Raw genomic sequence first — 21,190 nt, 5'->3', positions numbered from 1 at the left:
GTGTTCATGGCAAGCACCCACTGCATCCTTACAGAAGTGCCATGAGAAAGGAATGATCGTTCTTGTAAATGAAGGAACTGAGACACAGAAAGGTTTAGCGACTTGCCCCAGGCCCCACGGGTAGTTAAGCTCCAAGGGAAGCTGGCTTCGGCAGCTGGAGTCCATTGCACGCCGTCGCCTTACGAATGTCACACAGTCGTCATTGCCACTAATGTTACTGTTATTCTCGGAGCGTCTGTTTCTCCAGCTCTATACCAGGGATAATCGGGGTCACTGTGAGCATTGAGGGAGTCAAAGTGTGTAAAAAACAGAGACTGGCATAAAGCGAGTGCTCAGTGAACGTGAATCCCCTCGCTGTCTCCAGACCTCCCCTACCTCCTCTCTCTGGATCAGTTTTCTCCGTCTGAGAAGGAAGCCTTGGAGACCTTGTGCAGATCCCACGGCAGAGGGAGGTCAGCTGAGTTTTGCCCCAGAACCTCTCTGAGGACCTCTGTCCCCGAATCGCCTGGCTGCCTGCTGGGCCCGGCAGGTGCGCCCCACGTGGGTGCTGATGCAAGTGCTGATCAAGCCCTGCCTTAACCCTGTGCTCCCAGGTGTGCCGGAGCCCACACCTGGAGTGAGCAGGCAGCCAGCCAGCCTCCAAGGATGCTGTGAAATGTCTGCCACCCCAAGGAAGCCCAGAGGCAGGGGCTGCACAGACTTGAAGACGTTGCCACGTAATTCAGTCGTGCACCCCCTCTGCCCCTGCCCCCACATTCCCAGTGAAGTCTCACAGCTGCCTCTGGAGTCTCCAGATAATTGCATTCGGACTTGGGTCATGCAGCATACGTATTACAATTCTCCATCAGGTCTATGAAGCCCCTCGTTTCCCAAAAAGACGATGAGAAATGCCTTCCATCTCCTCCCCCTTGTAATTTGGTTAACAGGCTAAATTTGAAGAAGAGAAACAAAGGCTTTGACGTCCCAGTCCCCTAGCCCATGTCCCGTCCTTCTCCCTGCTGGTGCAAAAGGCTGAGGCCACTCCTAACCCAGACCTGCCATCCTGGGAGGTCCCTCCTGCCTGGTCTGCTGGGCCGTGGTTGGGGTGGTGGTGGGAAGGGGTGGCCTTGACCACTCTGCCGGTGCTTTTGTCGTGGTCGAGAGCTTGGACTTTGGAACCAGACATCCCACCCGAAGCACATTTGACTTTGACGCCTGATGGCTGTGCCATCATAACCTCTTTGCCCCTCTTTTCTCATCTGTAAAATGAAGCTAATAATAAGAATGCCTACTTTGTAGGGTTGTTATGAGGATGAGATGGGTTAAGATATTGCAAAGTGTTTGAGACACAGTCTGGCACATGAGAAGCACACACAAGTGTTTGTTTAAAGGTGAAGGGCTAACAGAAGTGAGCTCCAGAAGGCTGCCAGTGTGCTTTAGAAGTCTGGCACAGTCTCGGAGATGTTGACACAGCTTTCTCCATCTAAGGTCTCCACATTTCCACCAGTGTAAAAAGAGGAGGTTGGACTGGGTTATTTCTAGGATGCCTTCTAGAAGCTTCTTTGAGTCTTGCATTAGGCAGCATCACAGATTTAGCCCTCTTCTCCCACCATCCCTTAAGATGATAGAAATTCCCAACAAGGCTTAAGGCCGACAAAAATAAAATATCCTCCAGGAGTTTCACAGATTTCTAGCATTCTCTTAGGGACGAGCCAGGCTTTTGCGCTGCCCCCCCTTGGGCCGCTGGAGCTCAGAAGACGCTGTATGTCGCTGACCTTCTAAAAGGGGTGAAAGGCGAGTCTTGAGTGAGTGCCTCTCTCGGAGCTGCCCTGGGCCCTGGTCAAGCCTCTTAGTTCCCTGGCTCTCTGGTGAGAGGGAGGCCCAGTGGTGCTTCTGTCTTTTCAGACAAGGACACTGTCACCCAGAGAGGGTGCGTTGCTGTGAATCTCAGCAACAGCCTCCCCTGACTGGAACGTGTGAGGTGGCAGCTCGGAGAGCGGCGGACTCAGGGACCTCTGTCCTCAGGCCCTTGCCTACGCCCCCGGGGAGACTCCATCTCAACTCTGCGGTCTCCACAGGGGCTGGCCAACGAAAGATTCCTGTTTCCACACTGGTCAGCGCCGGAAGGCTAGTCCTTGTTACCTCAGGCAGGTTTTTCCTAAGATCTCAGATCTGCTTTCCTCAGCTGTGACAGTATCTGCCTCCTAGAGTTGAGAGGATTAAATGAGATCCAACATGTAACGTGTTCAGGAAAGCGCCTGGCTCTTGGCAGGTGCTGTTCAGCCAAGAACACCTCTTGCCTCCCAGTTAGGCAGAAACACAGCCTTCTTTCTCCCTCCTCACGTCATTTTTTTGTATTGAACCAAAGCCACACAGCTCTCCACCTCAGCCTGCCCGATTCTCAGGATTTTCGATAGCTGGGATACTTTGAGATCAATGGGAGAGAAAGGGAAAAAGAGAGGATGTGTCCGTTATACAAATCCTATCTGCAGAAAGTCAGGGAAGCACACTTACACCTGTCAGGAAAACCAGCTGTACTCAAAACCTTTCCAGATGGCTTCGGCAGAGTGCCCCCAAGTCTGTGCCTTCCATGTGCTAACCACAAAGGATTCTGATCTGGTCTTTGAAGTAGGACTTCTGCTCGCTGCATGGCAGGCTGGGAGGTGGACAGTCACATACTGCAAAATGCAATAGAATTTCATTAACTCTCCCTGGCCTATCCCCTCAGCTGTTTCAAAATAAAGAATTACAAATGCTGGAGAATGTATCAGAATGGGGTGACTACATATGTTTCACGTGTATATGAGTTTTCAAAAATGCTACCTCTCCACTCGAGCTTCAGGAGCCAACCATCTGAAATGCCAGTAGGGCCCTCGCCACACCCCTGCTTTCTGAAAGTCCACCCTGAACCCCCACACACCCACACACTTCTCCCTGATTGCTGAGATGGCCGCACCAACGTGCAAAGCCTCCTGTGCTTTGGAATCTTGTTTATACTTAGTTGTAGCAGAGGTTTATCATTCTGGGCAGCTCTAGGGGTTCTTGGGAGATCCCTCAGGGGCCCCTGTAGAGGGGGTGGGTGGCAGCTGATGAGGCCAGATGCCAGCACCACCCCCACCCCCATCCTGCCAGGGTTATTAGCATGGTGGTTATTAACACTTGGCTGCAGTACACCTGTGTGACCCGCTCTTCGCTCTGTCACTTTCTCGCTGTGACCATGAAAAGAGACTGCACCCTCTACGCTTTAGGGTCTTCATGCGTAAACTGGAGGATGTTAGATGACCTCAAAGCAGTCATGAGGATAACATGAAAAAAAAAGCATTTAGGACAGTGACTGGCACATACGCAATAAATATGTCAGCTATTATTACACAATGCATTTTCCAGCAAGATTTTATTCAGAGAAAGCGCTTTCAAAAAAAAAGCTGCAATACTTATTGATCTTGCGTATTAATATCCGGAATATCAGGGAGAGGCATTTGGGTTTCACGTAGGCTTTTCTAAGATCCATGTGCTGGGTATACAAGTTTGAAAACATGCAGAGGAAAGAGTCTGAGAATTTCTAAATCAAAACCAGCTCAACAGTTTGTTGTTTGGAAGTTGGCAGGGAGCCCTGTGGCAGCAGACACTTCCCCATGGCACCCCCAGGTGGAGACCTCCCCAGCAGCCACCTCTCACCTCTGCTGCACATGACTGAGGGTTCGGAACTTGGTTCTCTCTGCCTCTTCCCAACTCCACGTTCTCAAGACCACGTCTCTCTGCAGATCCCTAGCCAGCAATTCTCGGCTTTTCTCTGTCCAGTTGCTTACACTTCTCCCGGGTTATGTTTCTCCATCTCCTGATCTAAATCATTCCACAGGCTCAGAAGGAAACCAAGGAGAGCTATTGGATGGGGTTAGACCAGCCCTTAAGGAAACCTGGGAACAATTTTATCATTTCAGATTTTCCTTCATAAGGCCCTTCCTTTTAGTAACAAAGCTGCTACGTGGTCCATTTGACCACTCTCTCAAGTGCTCCCCAGGCAAAAAAAAAAAGTTCCCAATTCCCTATGCTAATAAATTATACTAATTATGGCCCGAAGTTGTCTAATTCAGGCCCCTTCTGACCTAGACTCTCTGCCTCCTCCTACCTGGGCCCTGTTGTTTGTCGGGGGCCCTGGTGAGGAAGGTTTCGTTTCCCTGAGAGCAAACGTAGTTCCAAAATGGTACCTAATAGTTTCATTTCCCTGAGAGCAGACATAGTTCCAAAACGGTAGCCAATAACCGGGCACTTGCATTGGAAGCTTGCCATCTTCCCGGAGTAATTTATATGTATCATTTCGTTTCCTTTTCCCAAAAAATTTCCTACAGGTAGGTACTATTATTATTCTTATTTTACAGAAGGAAGCTGGGGTCCAGAGAGGTTAGGAAACCTGGCTAGGATTGCACAGCTAGAAGTGAAAGAGCCAGGACTTCAGATCAGAAAGGTCCATCTGTAGTCCAGGCTCAGTTACACCACACAATCCTGCAGCTCTCAGTAGAAGATCTCTCAGGAGGCCAGATGGAAGAGTCCTAGTTTGGAGGGACGGGAGCAGTAGTCTGATTAAATCTCTGTAGCTGGCAGGTTCATCTAGCTGCTCAAACTTTCCCATCACGATTTCCCAATCAGCAGAAGAGAAAGCTAAGGCCCAGACTGTTCCCCTCCTCCTAGCCAAGCCTCAGGCTTGCTACAGAGAGTGTAGGGACATAATTCACAGCCAAAGCTCCCACTACTTTTGCATTCTGCAAATTCTGCGGCATAGCTCTTTTTTTGTCATATAAAAATAAAAATTTCCCCCAAAATTCTCACTCCAAGTGAGGCTCTGAGAAAACAAACAGTGTTGGCTCCAGAATTTCAATACAGGAAGGGCTTAGGGGCAGCAATTCAGTAAGAAGGGATGGCGAGAGGATTTATCAAGAACCTTCCTTATTTTAGAGAGAGAGAGAAACTTGCATAAGATGGAGAAGACATCAGCTGTCTATCATAAAGAATGGAGGTGGGGGATTAATGGACCTGCCTTCTGGCCATTTCTTCTGAAGATAGGTAGTCATAATTAGGTGGCTTCGCTTATCCCTGGCACCCTCTGTTTACCCTGGGGTGTACAGCCTCTGCCATGGTTTTTCAGAATTAGGGGCGTGATGAGAGTTTTGCAGAGTGACAGGCACTCGCCCATGTCCCCACCAGTTGAGCTACAGAGGACAGCACTGGCCATCTAACACATGCTGGCAATACAGGGACAATTTAGCTTGGTTTCTAATATAATTTTCTCATTTTTAAAGAAGAAAATAAACCTAAAGCCCTGGCACAAAAGAACATATTAGAAATATTTGAGGAAATGCAATTAAAGTGGAGGTGTGGGAAGGCCAGCAGGTAGCCCCAATCTTAGCAAGGATAAATGATGGTATTTAATGAACGCCTACTACAGGTCCTGCCCTACTCGAGAACTCTACATGTATTAATCCACATAATCCTTTTAACAGCACGGTGAGGTAGGTCCTATGATTCCCGTGTTACTGCTGAGTCCCAAGGAAACAGGACCACTAAGTGTGAAACCACGTATTCTTTCAACTTTGGGGGAGAATCCAAAATACTGAAACCCTGGTTTCAGGATCTGGAACAGTGATTTTCAAGGAGCCTCCTGGAGCTAAGGAGGGGAAGCCATCTAATACCTTCACCTGCACTCTCAGCAAAGCAGCTCTGCTCTTTTTCCGGAAAAGTTTTAATTTGAAGAAAATACGATTCAACTAAAAACTATAAAAAGTCCTGCATGTCCAGTCTAAGCAATGATCTCAAAAAAGACAGCTGTCCAAAGCACGTGGAATGCTGCTTTAGAAAGTGCCTGCAGGAGTTTGTGATTGGCCCCCAGAGTTTTGTTTGGTTTTGTTTTAAATTAAATAAGTTGCCAGCACTTAAAAATCAAAATCAGGAGATTTCACGTGACAGTCTGGGCCTGGCAACGAAGGGCCTAACTCTGCATGGCAAAGGTCGATAGGAAATGAGCAGCTACTGTCCACTTTGGCATGAGCTTTCCAGTGCCCACCCCTCTGGGGCCACTTCGGCTGGCCCTGTGAGCATTTAAGTGCACCTGCCCAGCTCAAAAAGCTAAATCCCTCCTTCTGCATTCAAGTACAGCTCAGATAATGCCCCCCCCACCCCCGTGAGAATTCCACCAGAATTGCTAGGAGCTTAAGGGTGACAGAGGAGAGTGGAGAGGTGAGGAGGGGCTGGCCGAGGTAGGCCTTGTCAGCCCCACCTCTGCAGCCTTCCTTCTGGTGGGGTTGCTGTGAAGCACAAAAACAGACAGAGCCAGGGAAACGCACCACAGCGAGACGCGCTCCGCGGACGCTGGCTTCCCTTACTCTCCTTGTAGCTGAGAGGAGCCATTTTGTTTTCAGCTCTTGGGGCCTGTGGGAAAGGCTTTCCTGATGAACAGAGCATACCACCACTTGGCTCTGGCTCCTGGCCTCCCTGCAGGGGCCGGAGCTGCACACAAAGCCTGCTCTGTGGGCCAGCTTCAAAGGAGAGAGTGAGGAGAAGTGACCCTGTGCCAGCAACACCTTCCCTGTGTCAGTGCCCACTCCCCACCCGGGCATTTCTCTGAATCCTTAAGGTCCTGTTGGCTTCCAGAAACAATATGGCCCTCTTCAACCTCCAAAGAAAATAACGAGGGGGTAAAAGTGGAGCGGGGAGGGGAACGGAAACTTGGCGAAACCTCTGCATGGAAAGGAATAACTTGTGTCCTCCAGCCGCAGCCTGCTGGATAGCCATCTCGGTCGGGGCCCAACTCAAGGCCAGAGGCTGAAGAATGTCAAGGCTTGTAACCATCTCTCATCAGAATTCCAGGAAAGTCAAAGGCCCCCTGGGTTTACTCAAGCCAGAAATCAGTAGATGAAACCACAGATCAGGCAAGGGAATGGCTGCCCTGTTTTCCCAGGAGACTCAGCTTGTCCCAAAGCTGCCACCAGGGGCCCAGAGCACAGGCTGGAGCCAGTGGCCAGTGAGCAAGTAGAGAGGCCTCTGGTGTCATCTGCCCCCTCACTCTCCTTATCCTCAAGGTAGAGACCACAGCAGCGGCCTCAACCAGCCAGTTAGAATATCAACTTTTTGATTGATATGCATGTAGAATTCCAACTTAAAATTTAAAAATCAATGCAAATGAATCCATTGTTGAAGCTATGCCTCCCCCTCAATCCACTCCTTGGTTGGAAGACAGATTTCTGGAAGGCTCTGAGCGTTAGGAGGAGCTTGGCTTGTGAAATGGCCTGATCATACCTACTGGGGAATTGCTGGGAGGATCTGAGAAACTGAGAAGACATAGCTAAGGGCACATGGCACCATGGTTGGCACACGGTGGGTCGTGGTGATCACGGACATCTGGCAGGGCAGAAAACTCAGGTCCTGCCTTGGCCCTGGTCTTGGAGGCATCTCGTCTCTGCTGAAGACAGTGGCAGCAAATAAAGCATTTAAAGGGGGAGTAGTAATACAGATGTTATGGGTTTACAGAGCAATTATGCATAAAATACAGGATTCCCATATACCACCCCATCATTAACACCTTACATCGGTGTAGAACATTTGTTATGATTGGTGAAAGCACATTTTGATAATTGTACCATTAACAACAGTCCATGGTTTAACTTAGGGTTCATTGTTTGTGTGGTGTTGTTCCATAGATTTTTTAAAAGTCTTATTCTATTACTGTATATGCAACCTTACATTTCCCCTTTTAACTACATTCAGATATTTATTCCAGGACTATTAATTATGCTCACAATGTTGTGCTACCATCACCACCATCCATTACCAAACAATTTCCACCATTCCAAATAGGAATCTTGGTAAATGTCCATTCCCTACCCCATCCCCTCCTCTAGTAACCTCTATGCTAGATTCTGACACTATGTGTATTCTAATTTTTTCATATCAGTGAGATCATACAGTTTTTGCCCTTTTGTGTCTGGCTTATTTCACTCAGCAGGATGTCTTCAAGGTTCATCCATGTTGCTGCATGTCCAACATGCATCACAACTTCAATGAAATACTATTCAGTTGTAAGAAGGAATGGAGTCCCAACTTTTGAGTGACCTTTTCTGTCATCCTCTCAGCCTGAACTAGGCACATGTGCTGTATTCTCCTCTCTGCTTTTCTCCTCAGGGATTCTTGTTCTCTCTAGCTCTCCTCTGCCTTCACCTCTGTCTCCATGTTCACCTCTTCTCTGTCCTGACCCTCTGAAGACCAATGTGATGGAATGAGAGGAGCAATGGCTTTCAAGTTCAAACTGGGGTTCAGATCCCTGCTCCACCACATGCTGGCTGTGGGGTCTCGGGCAATTCCTCCATGACCCTCCAGTTCCTCATCTGTCACCGCCTGAGGGCCAGGAACCAAATCTGTCTTAGTCACCATTTATCCTTAGCACCAAATTTGTTGCTTCACACACAATAAGTGTTCAGTAATGTTAATAATAGAATTAAAATCTTCCAGGCTCTATTTTAAGTGTATATATATATATATATATATATACACTTATATAGATATATATATATATATATCTCAAGACAACTCTATGACATCAATGCTATTATTATCTCTATTTTATGAAGGAGGAAGCTGTGGATGCAAGAATTATTTCAAGAACCTGCACCCTTTCCATAACCTATGTCTACCACTCTTTTTGTTTCTCCTGACATTGGGACAGGGCTGTTGAGGACCCAATCTCTACCCCTGGACCAGGCAGAACCAATTCCCAGCTCCCAGACAGCGCGATACCATGCTGAGTACCCATGTACCTCTGTCTGAGTGCATAACATTCCTCTTTAGGAATGAAGGGGTGCTGGCTTAAAAGATAGAAATTTCTCAGAATTTCACCAAAAAAAACAGCAACAATAATACAACCAATTCCTCCTTCCCCTCTTCCCTGAGAGAAGCTTGCTTTGGTTATCCAAGGTCTGCCAGTCTCTGGGCTTTGGCATAAGATGGTGGGAAGCTGTGATCACACCAACAGCCAGTGCTGGGTACCTTTCCATAAGAGCCGGAGGGATTTGAACAGACTTCAAATGGTACCTGGCACATGGTAGGCATTTGGTAACTACTGAATTGATTGCTTTCAATGGGCGATGCAGTCCACATGCATTAGCCTCATGAGTTGAACATGTTTTCCTCATTTTACAGATGAGGAAACAGGCGTTAATGTTTGAGAACCTTGTCCAAATGGAAAGGGACTTAAAATCAAATAACTGAAGCGACCTTTCTTCCATTCTCCACTAACTCTCCTCTTTCTGAGCATCAAAAACCCATGACTGGGTTTTTGCCCCTCTTGTTCCTTCTTGGTCCCCAAAGTCCATCGTAGGATGGAGCCCCTCTGGTGTTCTCTGTGTAACAGAAGGTGACCTGGGCCTCTGCAGAACTCCCCAGGGCCGGAGGCCCTTTCAGCTTATTGGACAAGGGATCCTGAGGGGCCAAGGATGTAAGTGTCACCAGTGTCCCCTGCAGAGGGGCAACCCAAAGGCTCCCTCAGGGGCCATCATCCCCCACTCCTCTCTCCTCTGGTGCAGGCTGTGACTCCTACTGGACGTCCGTCCACCCCGAGTACTGGACCAAACGCCACGTCTGGGAATGGCTCCAGTTCTGCTGTGACCAGTACAAGCTGGATGCCAACTGCATCTCCTTCTGCCATTTCAACATCAGTGGCCTGCAGCTGTGCAGCATGACGCAGGAGGAGTTCATTGAGGCTGCCGGCATCTGCGGGGAGTACCTCTACTTCATCCTCCAGAACATCCGCACACAAGGTCAGTGTCCACCGAGCTGAGGCCAGAGGCCGGCCCTGGGTGGGGGTGGGTACAAGACCAAATGCCCTCCCTTGTGAGTCCTTTCAAACTATCATGTGACTCACACAGCAGATTCTCAGTGACCCGAGAACCTCTCAATAATTGGAAGCCCATAAATGCTGGAATTGAGAGGTTTTAGTTCAACGTGAGCAAGTAACAAGGATGCAAATTGAGTATATTATTTAAAAGAAAAGAAAAAAATTAACACATGTCAGGAACTTCCCAGGAACTGGTCTGGTAAGAACAAAATTAAACATTTCAGAAAGATTTGAGACCAGTAGTGGTGGACAAAAAGAGATTTATACTTGACCCTTCTTTAGCAGAAGGGGTTGCATGGGTAACCAGTCTTTTCCCTCCCCTGTTCCAGAAGATTCCACCTAGTGTAGTCAAGGATCAGATGGGCTGGAGGTGGCCACGATAGCTTTAACTCTTCAACGTGTCTGTAGAGTAGAATGTTGATGAACAAGTTTTTAAACCCAGGAAAGATAACTGAGAACAGCTGAATCTGTGTTCTACACTACAGATAAAGGAGGTGAGGGGCCCCAGTGGCAGAGTGACTTATGCAAGGTCACATAGCAGACAGGTCGGATTCACTGAAAGTCTGAACAGAGCAGGGGTTTGAGAGCTGAAAAACCTGCATTTCAGACCCTGCCTCCCACACTTCCTGCCCATGGGACCTGGCTTCACCCTGTAGGACCTCCTTTGCGTTGTCCTGGCAAGGGTAACCACACACACCTCCACAGGCTTCCTGAGGGAATTCAGTGATATATTCCCCAATGGCCGTTGTTTTCATCATGAGTAATATAAACAAAAAGGAGAAATTTTAAAAGATGAATAAACAAATTGCAGCTCATTTTTAAGAAAAAATGTATGAACAGTCAGCATCTTTGCTCTGAAAGCCTACTTCAGAAGACAGAGGAGGGGGAAGTCCCCCGCGATGGTGGGTCTAAATGGCCCCCCGCTTGGCAGGGACACAGCGGGGGGCATTCCTGGGGTGGGCTCTCGGAGAACCACCAGGACTCTTCCAGTCTCCAGTTCTCTCACCTCTCACTTGATCCTCCCTCCCTTCTTACGAGTGCCCATGGTGGGAAAGCTAAAGACGGTGGCCCTCAGGTTGTGCTCAGCTTGTGCCCTGGAAGCCGGGCCCTATGTGGGTGAAGAAGGGGCAGACCGGTTGCTGTCCAGCCTCTGTTTGATTGTGCATGGTGACAGTGACCAGCCATGAGCTGAAAGCAGTGGCCTGGGCCCACAGCCCTTCTCCATAGTGGACACTCCCTTGAAAGGGGGCAGCTCAGGGAGGCTGAGCTCCGAGCTCCCTTCCCCACCTGCACAGGGAATGGCCCCACAGTGGGATCCCAGGGCTGCAGGAATGGAAGTGTTCCATCACACAGGCATTGAGCTCGGCGCCATTGCTTTGGTCGAATGGCCAGAGGGCAGGACTAGTTTCCAGGCCTCAAAGTAGCCCCTGTGCTAGGGTCTCCCATCATGGGCACCTCCTTTCCTCAGCAATTGTTACATTAAAAAGAACACAATAATCCCAATACCTCAGGGCTCTGTGTAAGACTGACTAAGCCTAAAACCAGCTGTTTTTAAATAGGCCATAAGTTGCCTCTTCTTATTCTAAGGAATCCCTGGAACCACAATGCCATCTCCAATGGTAAAACTCCAGGCACTCTAGTAGGGCCGAGGGGACACTGTTTTGAGCAGTAAAACTCTCTACTCTGCTCACCTACGCCATCTGAATCCCACTTTTTTTTTTTTTTTTTTAACATGGGCAGGCACCAGGAATCAAACCCAGGTCCTCTGGCATGGCAGGCAAGCATTCTTGCCTGCTGAGCCACCATGGCCCGCCCCTGAATCCCACTTTTAAGGTCCCTCGAGAGCAGACAAAGTTACAGTACTCCCCAGTTTGCCCCGGACACACCCTGTTTTCACTTGTGATGCTGGAGTAATTATTACTAAAGCCACCTTCCATTCTCATGAGAGTGTCTGTTTGGACGTAACTTCCCCAGTTCCGGCCTTATATTGCCCCACCAATCAGGGCTCTGGCAGAATAGGACCCAAAATAAGTGCATGTGGACAGGGGGAGCTAGCAGGAATTCTAGGGCCCGCGTGCTGGTCTGGCACAGTAGGATTTAAGGGCTGAAAGCATGGACCCTGGGAGCTGCAAGGAGAGATCAGCAGGAAGGGCAGAGGTACACAGCGGCCTCCACAGGGGAAGAGGGCAGGTCCCTTCTGCCCCTTCCTGCTCTCTGAAAGCCCTGGGACACAGTGTACTAGGGTGCTACGGCTGACCAGAACCCACCAGAAGGTGGCACACAATCACAAATGCCCCCTGCTGCCATCTCCCTGGTAAAATATAAACTAGTCCCGTGTTGGGTAGCAAGGTAGGAGACAGATGTCCTTTGGCTCGTGCCACTACTGGGGGACACACAATCTGAAACTCCTGTGTCAACCCCGGCCCACTTCATTCTTCAGGGGAGGAAACAAAGCCCTGGCACAGCCTTCCAGCTCCTCGTATAGGGTTTTGCAGTCCTGGTGGCCCCTTTGTCTGTTTTCCCCTTTGACCAGCACATGGTAAGCTTCCAAATCACAGCCCATAGAGCTGCTGGGGAGCTTAGCAGTCATTTTGTCTCTTGGTACCAGACAGGAAATCGAGCCCAGAGACCAAGTGACCAGGCTGAGGCTGCTCAGGGTCAGTGGTCAGCCCAGCTCAGAAGCCAGCTGCAGGGTCCTGGGCCCAGGCTCACTCCCCACTGCCCACCCAGTGACTCCATAGAGCTGTGTGATGTGAAGCTGCAGGAGCTCTCTCCAGGTGGCCTTTGAAAACGAGGAGATTGTCAGCTCTCAGGTGTGACTTCAAGGTGGCCCCATGAAGGCCCTGTGGTCTCCACGGTTCCTTCTGAGATGAGGCGACCCCTCCTCAGGGACAGGCATCCCCCTTCTCCCCAGCACATTCTCTCTTGGCCTGACAGAGAAAATCAGCACTGCATGGCATGACTGGTGGATTTCTTTCTCTTTCTCAGGTTACTCCTTTTTTAATGACACCGAAGAGACCAAAGCCGCCATCAAAGACTGTAAGTAACCAAACTGCCCAAGATTACGTCAAGGCTGTTGGGGGAGGTGGGTTTGATCATTCTTTTAGGGCCGCACTAAAAGGTTGATCAACTGAAACAATCAGAGACTCTGGAGAAGACAGCACAGATACTTGTGGTAGAAAGAGCAAGAAAGGGGCTTTGTAAATCCAACAGGTCTGAGGCCACACCCTGGCTTTATGGGTTACGTAGCCTCTCCATGACTCAGTTTCCCTGTGTATAAAATGGGGTGACCCTTGCCAGGTTGTGATGAGAAGCATCCAAAGTGGCTGGCACATGCCAGCAGTGTAGATGCCCCCCAAAATGCCAGCCACTCTTAAAAATAATAAAAATTACTAATGATAGTAATTGATAATATTTCTGAAGAATCTGAGCTCCCTAAGCAGGTCAAATTTGTAATTCTAAGAGGATCAGTGATCTCAAATGGCCTGAATATTAATCTTTACTGTTTCACTTCTGTCAACTGAGGTGGTTTAGGGAACTTTATAGCTTTTATTTTTAAAAGATGATTATTATTGTTGCTAATTGTTTTGAGGTCCTATGCAAAGGTCCTGACCTAGGGCCCAGGAGGACATAGGTCCTGGGCAGACCTCTTCCCTCCAACGACTTCAGCTTATGCATCTGCAAAGAGGGGGCAGGTAGGTGGTGATCTCTAAGGGCTTCTGAGTGGTGCAAGCCTGAAAGGCAGCGACAGAGGGATTGTTTCTTAGGATTTCTCTTTGCTTGCTTTAAAATAAAGTCCCAACTGAAAAATTGAGAATTCAGGTTTGGGGGCTCATGATAGATTTTATTGTCTGGAGTTTTAGTACAGGAATAGCCAGGCCCATGAGTCACATCCCGCGGATTTAAGCAGGTGTCCCTTGTCCTGCAGACCAGCTAACCCTCCACAAGCAGCGCTGCCTGCTCTGAGGCACCCTAACCCCTGGCCCATGGGCACAGCATCGCCTCCCTTTTTCAGTGCTCTGGGAAATCCCTTCTGAGGCATGCACGGCAGCCTGGGGGATGGGAAGCCAGCTTTCACCACCCAGCCCAGAGCCGGCAAAGCCCCTGGAAGAATTGAGCCCATCCAGGCACAGGGGCCATTACTGCATCTGTGTCCACAGGCTTAATCCCCGGCAGGGTGGAAGAGGCACAGCATTTGCTTTTAGTCTCTAAGCAGTGGTGAGTTTGGCCTGACCAACCTTTTCTCCAGGTGTCACTATCTTCACCTCCCGTAAATGGGAATCGCTCACCAGCCTGCTTTCCTTGTGCATAAGGAAGATAAGCTAGGAAGAGATGTTCTGCCCCTTAGTTCTTTGGAAGTTGGTGTTACCTGACTATATAACTAGCTCCAATTAGATGCAGTGCTATAATAATAATACCAATAATAATAATAATAAGCGAAGCTAGCATTTATTGAGTGCTAACTATGAGCCAAGCCCTATGCTAAAATCTTTACAAACATTGCCTAAAATAATCTTCCCAATGACACTATGGGGCAAGAACCACCCCCAGACTCCTTTTAGGAAGTAAGGCTTGAAGGTTATCAGTGACATGGTCAGAAGGTGGCAGATGGTTAAGAGCCCTTAACCTTTTGCTCCCCTCACCCATTTCTTTCTTTCCTCATGCATTCATTCATTCATTCAACAAGCATTTATTGAACACCTGCAATGTACCAGGCCCAGAGCTAGGTTTGGTGGCTGCAGTGATGAGACGACTTATATCCTGCTGTCACAGAGCAAGTGAGGGAGAGAAACATGAAACGATTAATCACATAATAAATATGCAAATACAAATTATGATGATATTACAAAGAAAAAACGGCAGGATGCTTTGTGATGGAGGAAAAACCACAATTTGTCTGGGGAACCAGGAAAGACTTCTTGGAGGAAGAGAGATTTCCATCAGGCCTAAAGCATAAGCAGAAACTCGCCAGGAAAAGAAATGGAAGAAAAGGCAATAAGGAATGGCAGATGCAAAGGGCCTGTGGTGGGAACAAACTCGGGTCTTTGAGCAAGAACCAAAAGAAGGCCGGAGGGTATGGAGCTGCGGTGTCTGATACAGTAGCCACTAGCCATGTGTGGCTATTTAAATTAATGAAAATTTAATAAAATTAAAATTCAAGGGTGGGCCACGGTGGTTCAGCAGTCAGAGTTCTTGCCTACCATGCCAGAGACCCGGGTTCAATTCCCAGTGCCTGCCCAGGCCAAAAAAAATAAAAGAAAATTCTTCCATCACATGAGCCACATTTCAAGTGTACAGGAGCCACACATGTCTGGTGGCTGCCATAGTGCACCGCTCAGATTTCTGTCATTACAGGAAGTTGGACAGTGAAGGTGAAGCAGCCCCAGAGGGAGGAGTGGGAGCGGGTAAGGGCAGGTCCTGCACAGCAGAGTTTGTGTTGCGTTCTGAGTACACAGGGAAGCCGCTGGAAGGCTTTATGCATGGAGACAGTAAGCTCCCTTTTCATTTAAGAAGATCCCTGTCTAACCAGGAGGCTACTTCCTCGGGAGAGTAATGATGGCGTCCTGGACCAGGTGGAGGCAGAACTGGCGTCTCTGAAGCACGCAGTCATACAGACAAACCTCTACCCACAGTGGCTGCCTTAGGCCATGGGGGCACTGCCCAGTCTGCCACAGCTGAGGGAGGCAGTTTCTAGACTGAATTCAAGGTTGAGAAGTGTGATGCGTCCACCTGAAGGAGAACCCCATGGGCTCTGCCATATTTCAGTTCCCATAGCCAGTGGCTCCAGGACATCATAGCCTTCTCAGTGGGCGCCTGAGGCCCATCTCTGGCACACCCACAGATCTGGTGACCACGCGTTCCCAAAAATGGAAGCCCTAGTGTGTGGTTCAATGGACACAGGTTAGGTATGAAGACAGCAGATTGATAAATTATATAATGAGCCCATTCTAGAAAAACCAGGACATGGAGTCACTGTGCCTATGATCCAGAGTCAAACAGATGATTTCTATAGACTCAGAACCTCCATGACCCAGAAATGAGAAACCAGCCAAAGGCCAAGACCTGCCAATCAAATCGAAAACAATGTGGCACCCTGGAGCTTCAAGCAATATTCCCATTTGGTGTTTGATGGAAATTAAGAGCTCTCATTACCTCTATTAAGCACTTACTGTGTTCCAGGTATGGTGCCAAGTACTGTGCATACATTAAATCATTAATACTCATCATAGCTCCATTAAGTAGTATTGTTATCCGCATTTGCATCTGGGGAAACCTGAAGCTTAGAGGGGTACAGAACTTGAGAGTAAGCACAGAGCTGAGATTTCAACTCATCTTCTCCAAAGCTGTGCTCTTGAACCTTGGGCTGCACACATATACGCATGTGCACACAGGCACACCACTCCCAGACCCTCCTGTCCACTCAATTGCCCACTCAGATGAAGGCCAAGGCCTGGAGGCTCCTCTAGATCTGGACCCAGCTCCAAAATGATTCCGAAACAAGGATCATTTGCAACTGAGTGCCTGCCTATGGTGCCTAAGTCCAATTTGAGCTAAAAAAAAAAAAAAACTGTCAAAACTGGTCCAAGTGAAGCAACCCAGCCCCTTCCCACTTCTTCTCTTCTCTCCATCCATCTCCCATACACACCTCCACCACAGAAATGCCAATGGAGACCAAGACCGAACACCAGTGCCGCAGCCCTGGGTTCCCTGCTGGGCTGTCCATGCTCTCGACCTCAGCGCTTCTCCGCTCCATCCTGGCCCGGGTGTGTAGGCTCTGCAGCTGGGCCACCAGTGCCAGGAAGGGGACCCTGGGAGCTTGTTTTGGAAAGTGTGCCCCTATCAGGCCCCCGGTGTCCAGAAGATCATGATTTTGATCAACAACTGAGACCAGAGCCTTTGGCCATGTTTTAAAGGTGTTTGTTCTCTAGGCCAATCAAAGGTCTCCAAATATCACAGGCAACAGAGAGCCTGGGGCTGTGACCCCACTCACCCCACCCCAGGCCTGGCCTGGCTGCAGAGACACATTCGAGGTGAGGACATCGTGAGACGGGGGGAAGGCAGCCCCCAGCCCCCAGAGACGCACCACGGGCACCGGCAGAGATTTAGTGAGTTCGGGATATGGCTGGAGCCTCCAGCCAGCTGTGGCAGGCCGTCTAATTTGGGCACTGGCTCAACACTGACGCCCAAGTGATAATTTCTGTCCCTTCTGTCCCCCCCCACCACCGCCACGAGCCAAGCAAGGAAATCTAGTCAAAGCCACCACCCCAAAGCTGGGAACAGATAAAGCAACCCACTCTGAGAACTCCCCTCCCATAACCCCACTCCCCACCAGCCTATTCCCTGCTCCTCCTTTCAGGCCAAATAGCTTTCATCCAAGACCCATGGAAGGAATTACAAAGCTTAAAAGGCAGTCTCCTTTGCCACCACTTCATTCCATTTTAGCATTTCAGTGAAAGCTTACTGTCTGTTCACAGGTTAATCATTCAACTCTGTTTATCTTTAGGACTCCACTTGTTTTCTCTCTTCTTAAGAGATTAACGAAAGAAAGATAAGTCGGCTGTGCAGGTGACACAGTGTAGCGTGGCATTCACTCAGGCAAAAGGGCAAAATACCTGATCACGATCAGCCACTGTTAGCCCATCTTCTCTGGGGTCACCTCTCTCCACCTGGGGCCGACCTCTGTTCTCAGCTGATTTCACCTGGCCGTTCATTTGTGGTTGCACACACCTGCGTGCATGCACGGGCCTGTTTTTCCAAGTCAGTGCAGTTCCTGGTTCTAACATGAAAGGGCCGAGAAGCAGCCTAAGGATCCCAGAATTCAAAGGCATGCATCCAGAACACCATTTATCCCCGTGGGCCAAAACACTGCCGTATTAGCAGTGAAGACACAGAGGGCAGGGTGCGTGGAAGCAGATTTCATCTCTGCCACTGGCCAGGCACATGATCTGAACAGCCTTTCCCCACACATCCTCCAGGCTCACTCCTTTCCTGCTTCAGGGATCTCTTCATCAGAGAGGCCTTTCCTATTTGTGCTATTTAAAAACAGCAACTTCACTACCCTCACTCTTTCTCCTCCCACTCTGCTTTACTGTTCTCCATAACATTTATCATCAACTGCAATGTTATGTGTTTGTTCGTTAACTATTCCTACCTGCTTGGATGTACTTTCTTGAGAGTAGAGGTTTGGTTTTGTTTCCTGCTCTAGAACAGGGTGGCATACTGTGGCTTAATAAATATGAACGAATGCACGAATGAACTGCTACCTAACCTCACTATGCTTCTGTTTTCTTATATGTAAAATGGGCATAATAATAAGCATACATCAAACATTGGTGAGATTGAGTGCATGCCTTGCAATGTAAATGTTTGATAAATCTTAGCTAATAATAATATTATTGATTCATTTGTTAAATGTCTGTTGAGCACCTGCTGTGAAAGGCAGTATAGAGTAGTAATTATGAGTATTGGCTTTGCAATGTGGCCATTTTGGGTTCAAGTCCTGCCTCCATCACTTTAAATGAAATTCTTAAACTCTGGCCTTCAATTTCATCCTAATAATAGTAGAACGTAACACACACAGAGAGTTGTAACAAGATACTGTATTTTGATGTGCTTAATGAGAACTTGACATTTAGTAAATGTTCCATAATGATCAGCTGTCTGTGGAGGAGAAAACAAAGCAAGATAAATCTTTACAGTAGAGTGGGACCAGTGCTGCAATCCCTGGCAACATACAGGTGCTATGGGGCAGAGAAGGGCGCTGGCCAGACCGTCAGTTCAGAGAAGGCTTTCTGAAGAGACCTTGTGAGAGTGTGAGTTGGCTGGATGGAAATGAGGGAGGAGAAAGTCTGTGCAAAGGCTCTGAGGCAGGAGAAAGCCAAGCCCCAGTGGGAGCACTGGTTCCATTGGGACCATCTTGCCCAAGAGAAGGAAAGAAGTGGAGAAAGGGGAGAAGTTGTGGAGCAGCAATAGCTAAGGCTGGAGAGCTGGGTGTGGTCAGTTGGTAAAGGCCCAACTAACATGGCCGCCTTCAGCCTGGACACAACACGGAGCCACTGCAGGACAATAAGCCCAGGGGTGAGTGCTGCCACGGTGGGCAGCAGTGCAATGCCCAGGACACACAGTCCACATCGTTCCTTCCCTTGACAACACAATTATTCCTTCATTCATTCCACTAAATACATATTGAGCACCTACTATGTGCCAGGCACTGTGCTAGGTGCTGGGGGGCTACAGCTGGAAACACAAATCCCTTTGCTGTGATGAGGACCGACAGGAAACCAAGTGAATAAATAAATGACACAATACGCTCAAAGGGGATAAGTGTTACAGCAAAAATAAATAAATAAATATGGGAAGTGGATGGAGAGTTGGGTAAGGGCGAGTGTGGGCAATTGCAACTTGGGCGTGCCGGGAACGTATTCCTGAGAAGGTGATTGTGAGCAAAGCTGTGAGATGAGGGTAGGAACCCCACAGACAGCCAAAGGGAACGGCAAGTGCAAAGACCCTGAGGTGGGATGTGCCTGGTTTCCAGAAGAACCAGGAGGCTGCTGTGGCTGGAGCAAAGTGATGAGGGGGCAAGAGAAGAGGGCAGAGATTTAACATGGGGCAGGAGGGGGCAGTCCTGGTCCCCCCTTTTTTTTTCTTTAAATCACAAACCACTCTAAGACAATGCTTCTCCAGGCCTCTCAGATTGTTATCTACAGCCTGAGTTATTATTTAACTCAGTGATAAGCTAATGTCTTGCTTTCTACTCTTCACAAGCTCTAGTCTTTTTGCTTATACTTACGTCCCTTCCAGTCTGTTTGGCACACAGTAGTTGGAAGAATCTCCTTAAATTGTGGATCATGTCAAACTCCAAAGACTTCCCTTTACATTTTGAGCAAAATCCCAAGTCCTTGCCGGGACCTACAAGGAGGGCTGCCTGCGGCCCTTCCCAGCATCATCAGCTACCCCCAGCCCCTGGATGCCCACACAGCCACTCCACCTGTCCTCTTAGCTGGCAGCACTTTGCATGTGCTGTTCCTTCAATCCACAGCACTGTTCCCCCATGCACACTCCCGGTCCTCTTCATCTTTCTCTCATAGCATAAATGAGGTCCTTCCTGGCTATCCTCTCCAAAGTAGGCTGTCTTCCCCAACCCCTTCTCTAACTAATGCCTTGTTTCCTTCTTAACCTTTAAAACAATGGATGATTTGCTTGTTTCGCTTGCGTCCTACCTTTCCCATTAGTCCTTGAATTCCTTGTAAGCAGGGCCCATGTGAACTAACTCGGCACGCAGCCAGTCCCCAATGCTGAGCGCATACGCCCCTTAAAGGCAAACACTGTGTCTTAAGCCTCTTTCACCTCCACCTGCTCACTACCCCCTAAGTGCCTGCACAGTGCCTTCCCTCAGCAAAGGTGCTCGATTAATATTTCCTCGGGGTTTTTTTGGGGTGTGATTCAAGACCTGCACGTGGCCTCCAAATCCCTTTCCACCACCATAAATCATTCTATTTCAGATGCTGATTCCAGTTGCTTGAAAACAAGTGGCATCAAAAGCCAAGACTGTCACAGCCATAGTCGAACAAGTAAGTGTAGAGACACCATTTTCCACCCCCAACTTCTCAAAACCCTTCCTGGACCGAGTGATGTACTTTAATAAGCTTTGAAACTAAACATCTGAGTAGAGACAGTTATTTCCCCAAGGAAGATAGTAGGAAAAAAAGAGAGATGGTTACTTTTATAAATGTCATTAAAATCAAATTTACTTCTTTTCACTTGGAAATAGTATGGTACTAATTCAAGTGAGGAGGTAGAGAAATTTTCAAACCATGATGCGTTTCTGAATAAGTGCTTGTTTTTCTTGGGGGCGAAAAACCTACAGCAGGTTCTTCTCGTTAAAGGACTCAGAGGAGGGTAGCGAAGAAACCACAAGCTGGCAACTCTGCCAACCTTTCCCAGCACTAAGACAAATTTACCCAGCAGAAAGCCAGGCCTGCAATTTTCACAAATTTGATGTGTCGAGAACACGTTCGATCTGCTTGGCCTGGGTCTAATCCCTAGATTAAATCACTAAACTCCCACACCTCTGTAGGAGCTGTGTACTCTTATTATCCCTCTTTTACAGAGGAGGTACCCAGAATTAGATTAAGTAACTCGTCAAGGTAATGGAGTTAGAAAGGATCCAACCCAGGCAGCCTGGCCCCAAAAACCAGTCTTAACCACGATACGATGGAACAAGAGAAACACACCAGCTTTTCATCAAAAACATCACTGTAGGATCAGTCTGCCCAGACAGTTGTGGCTGTAAGAACAGTGCAGCCAGAGTCCACGTCAGAAGGAAAAGCA

At 48.5% G+C, this 21,190-nt stretch overlaps 1 protein-coding gene across 3 annotated transcripts in view; it reads left to right on the top strand.

Moving 5' to 3' along the window:
• Positions 1-21,190, top strand: part of ELF5 (E74 like ETS transcription factor 5) — a 30,699-nt gene that overhangs the window by 7,195 nt on the left and 2,314 nt on the right. For all 3 annotated transcript variants that reach the window (XM_077114382.1, XM_077114380.1, XM_077114381.1), the window contains exons 3-5: positions 9,549-9,782; positions 12,848-12,898; positions 20,362-20,430. In XM_077114382.1, the coding sequence (XP_076970497.1) occupies positions 9,549-9,782; positions 12,848-12,898; positions 20,362-20,430 (354 nt within the window). The remainder of the gene's footprint in view (positions 1-9,548; positions 9,783-12,847; positions 12,899-20,361; positions 20,431-21,190) is intronic.

Source organism: Tamandua tetradactyla, chromosome 8 (genome assembly GCF_023851605.1).
Source record: "Tamandua tetradactyla isolate mTamTet1 chromosome 8, mTamTet1.pri, whole genome shotgun sequence".
Lineage (NCBI taxonomy): Eukaryota > Metazoa > Chordata > Mammalia > Pilosa > Myrmecophagidae > Tamandua > Tamandua tetradactyla.
This window is presented reverse-complemented; position numbering and strand designations above follow the sequence as displayed.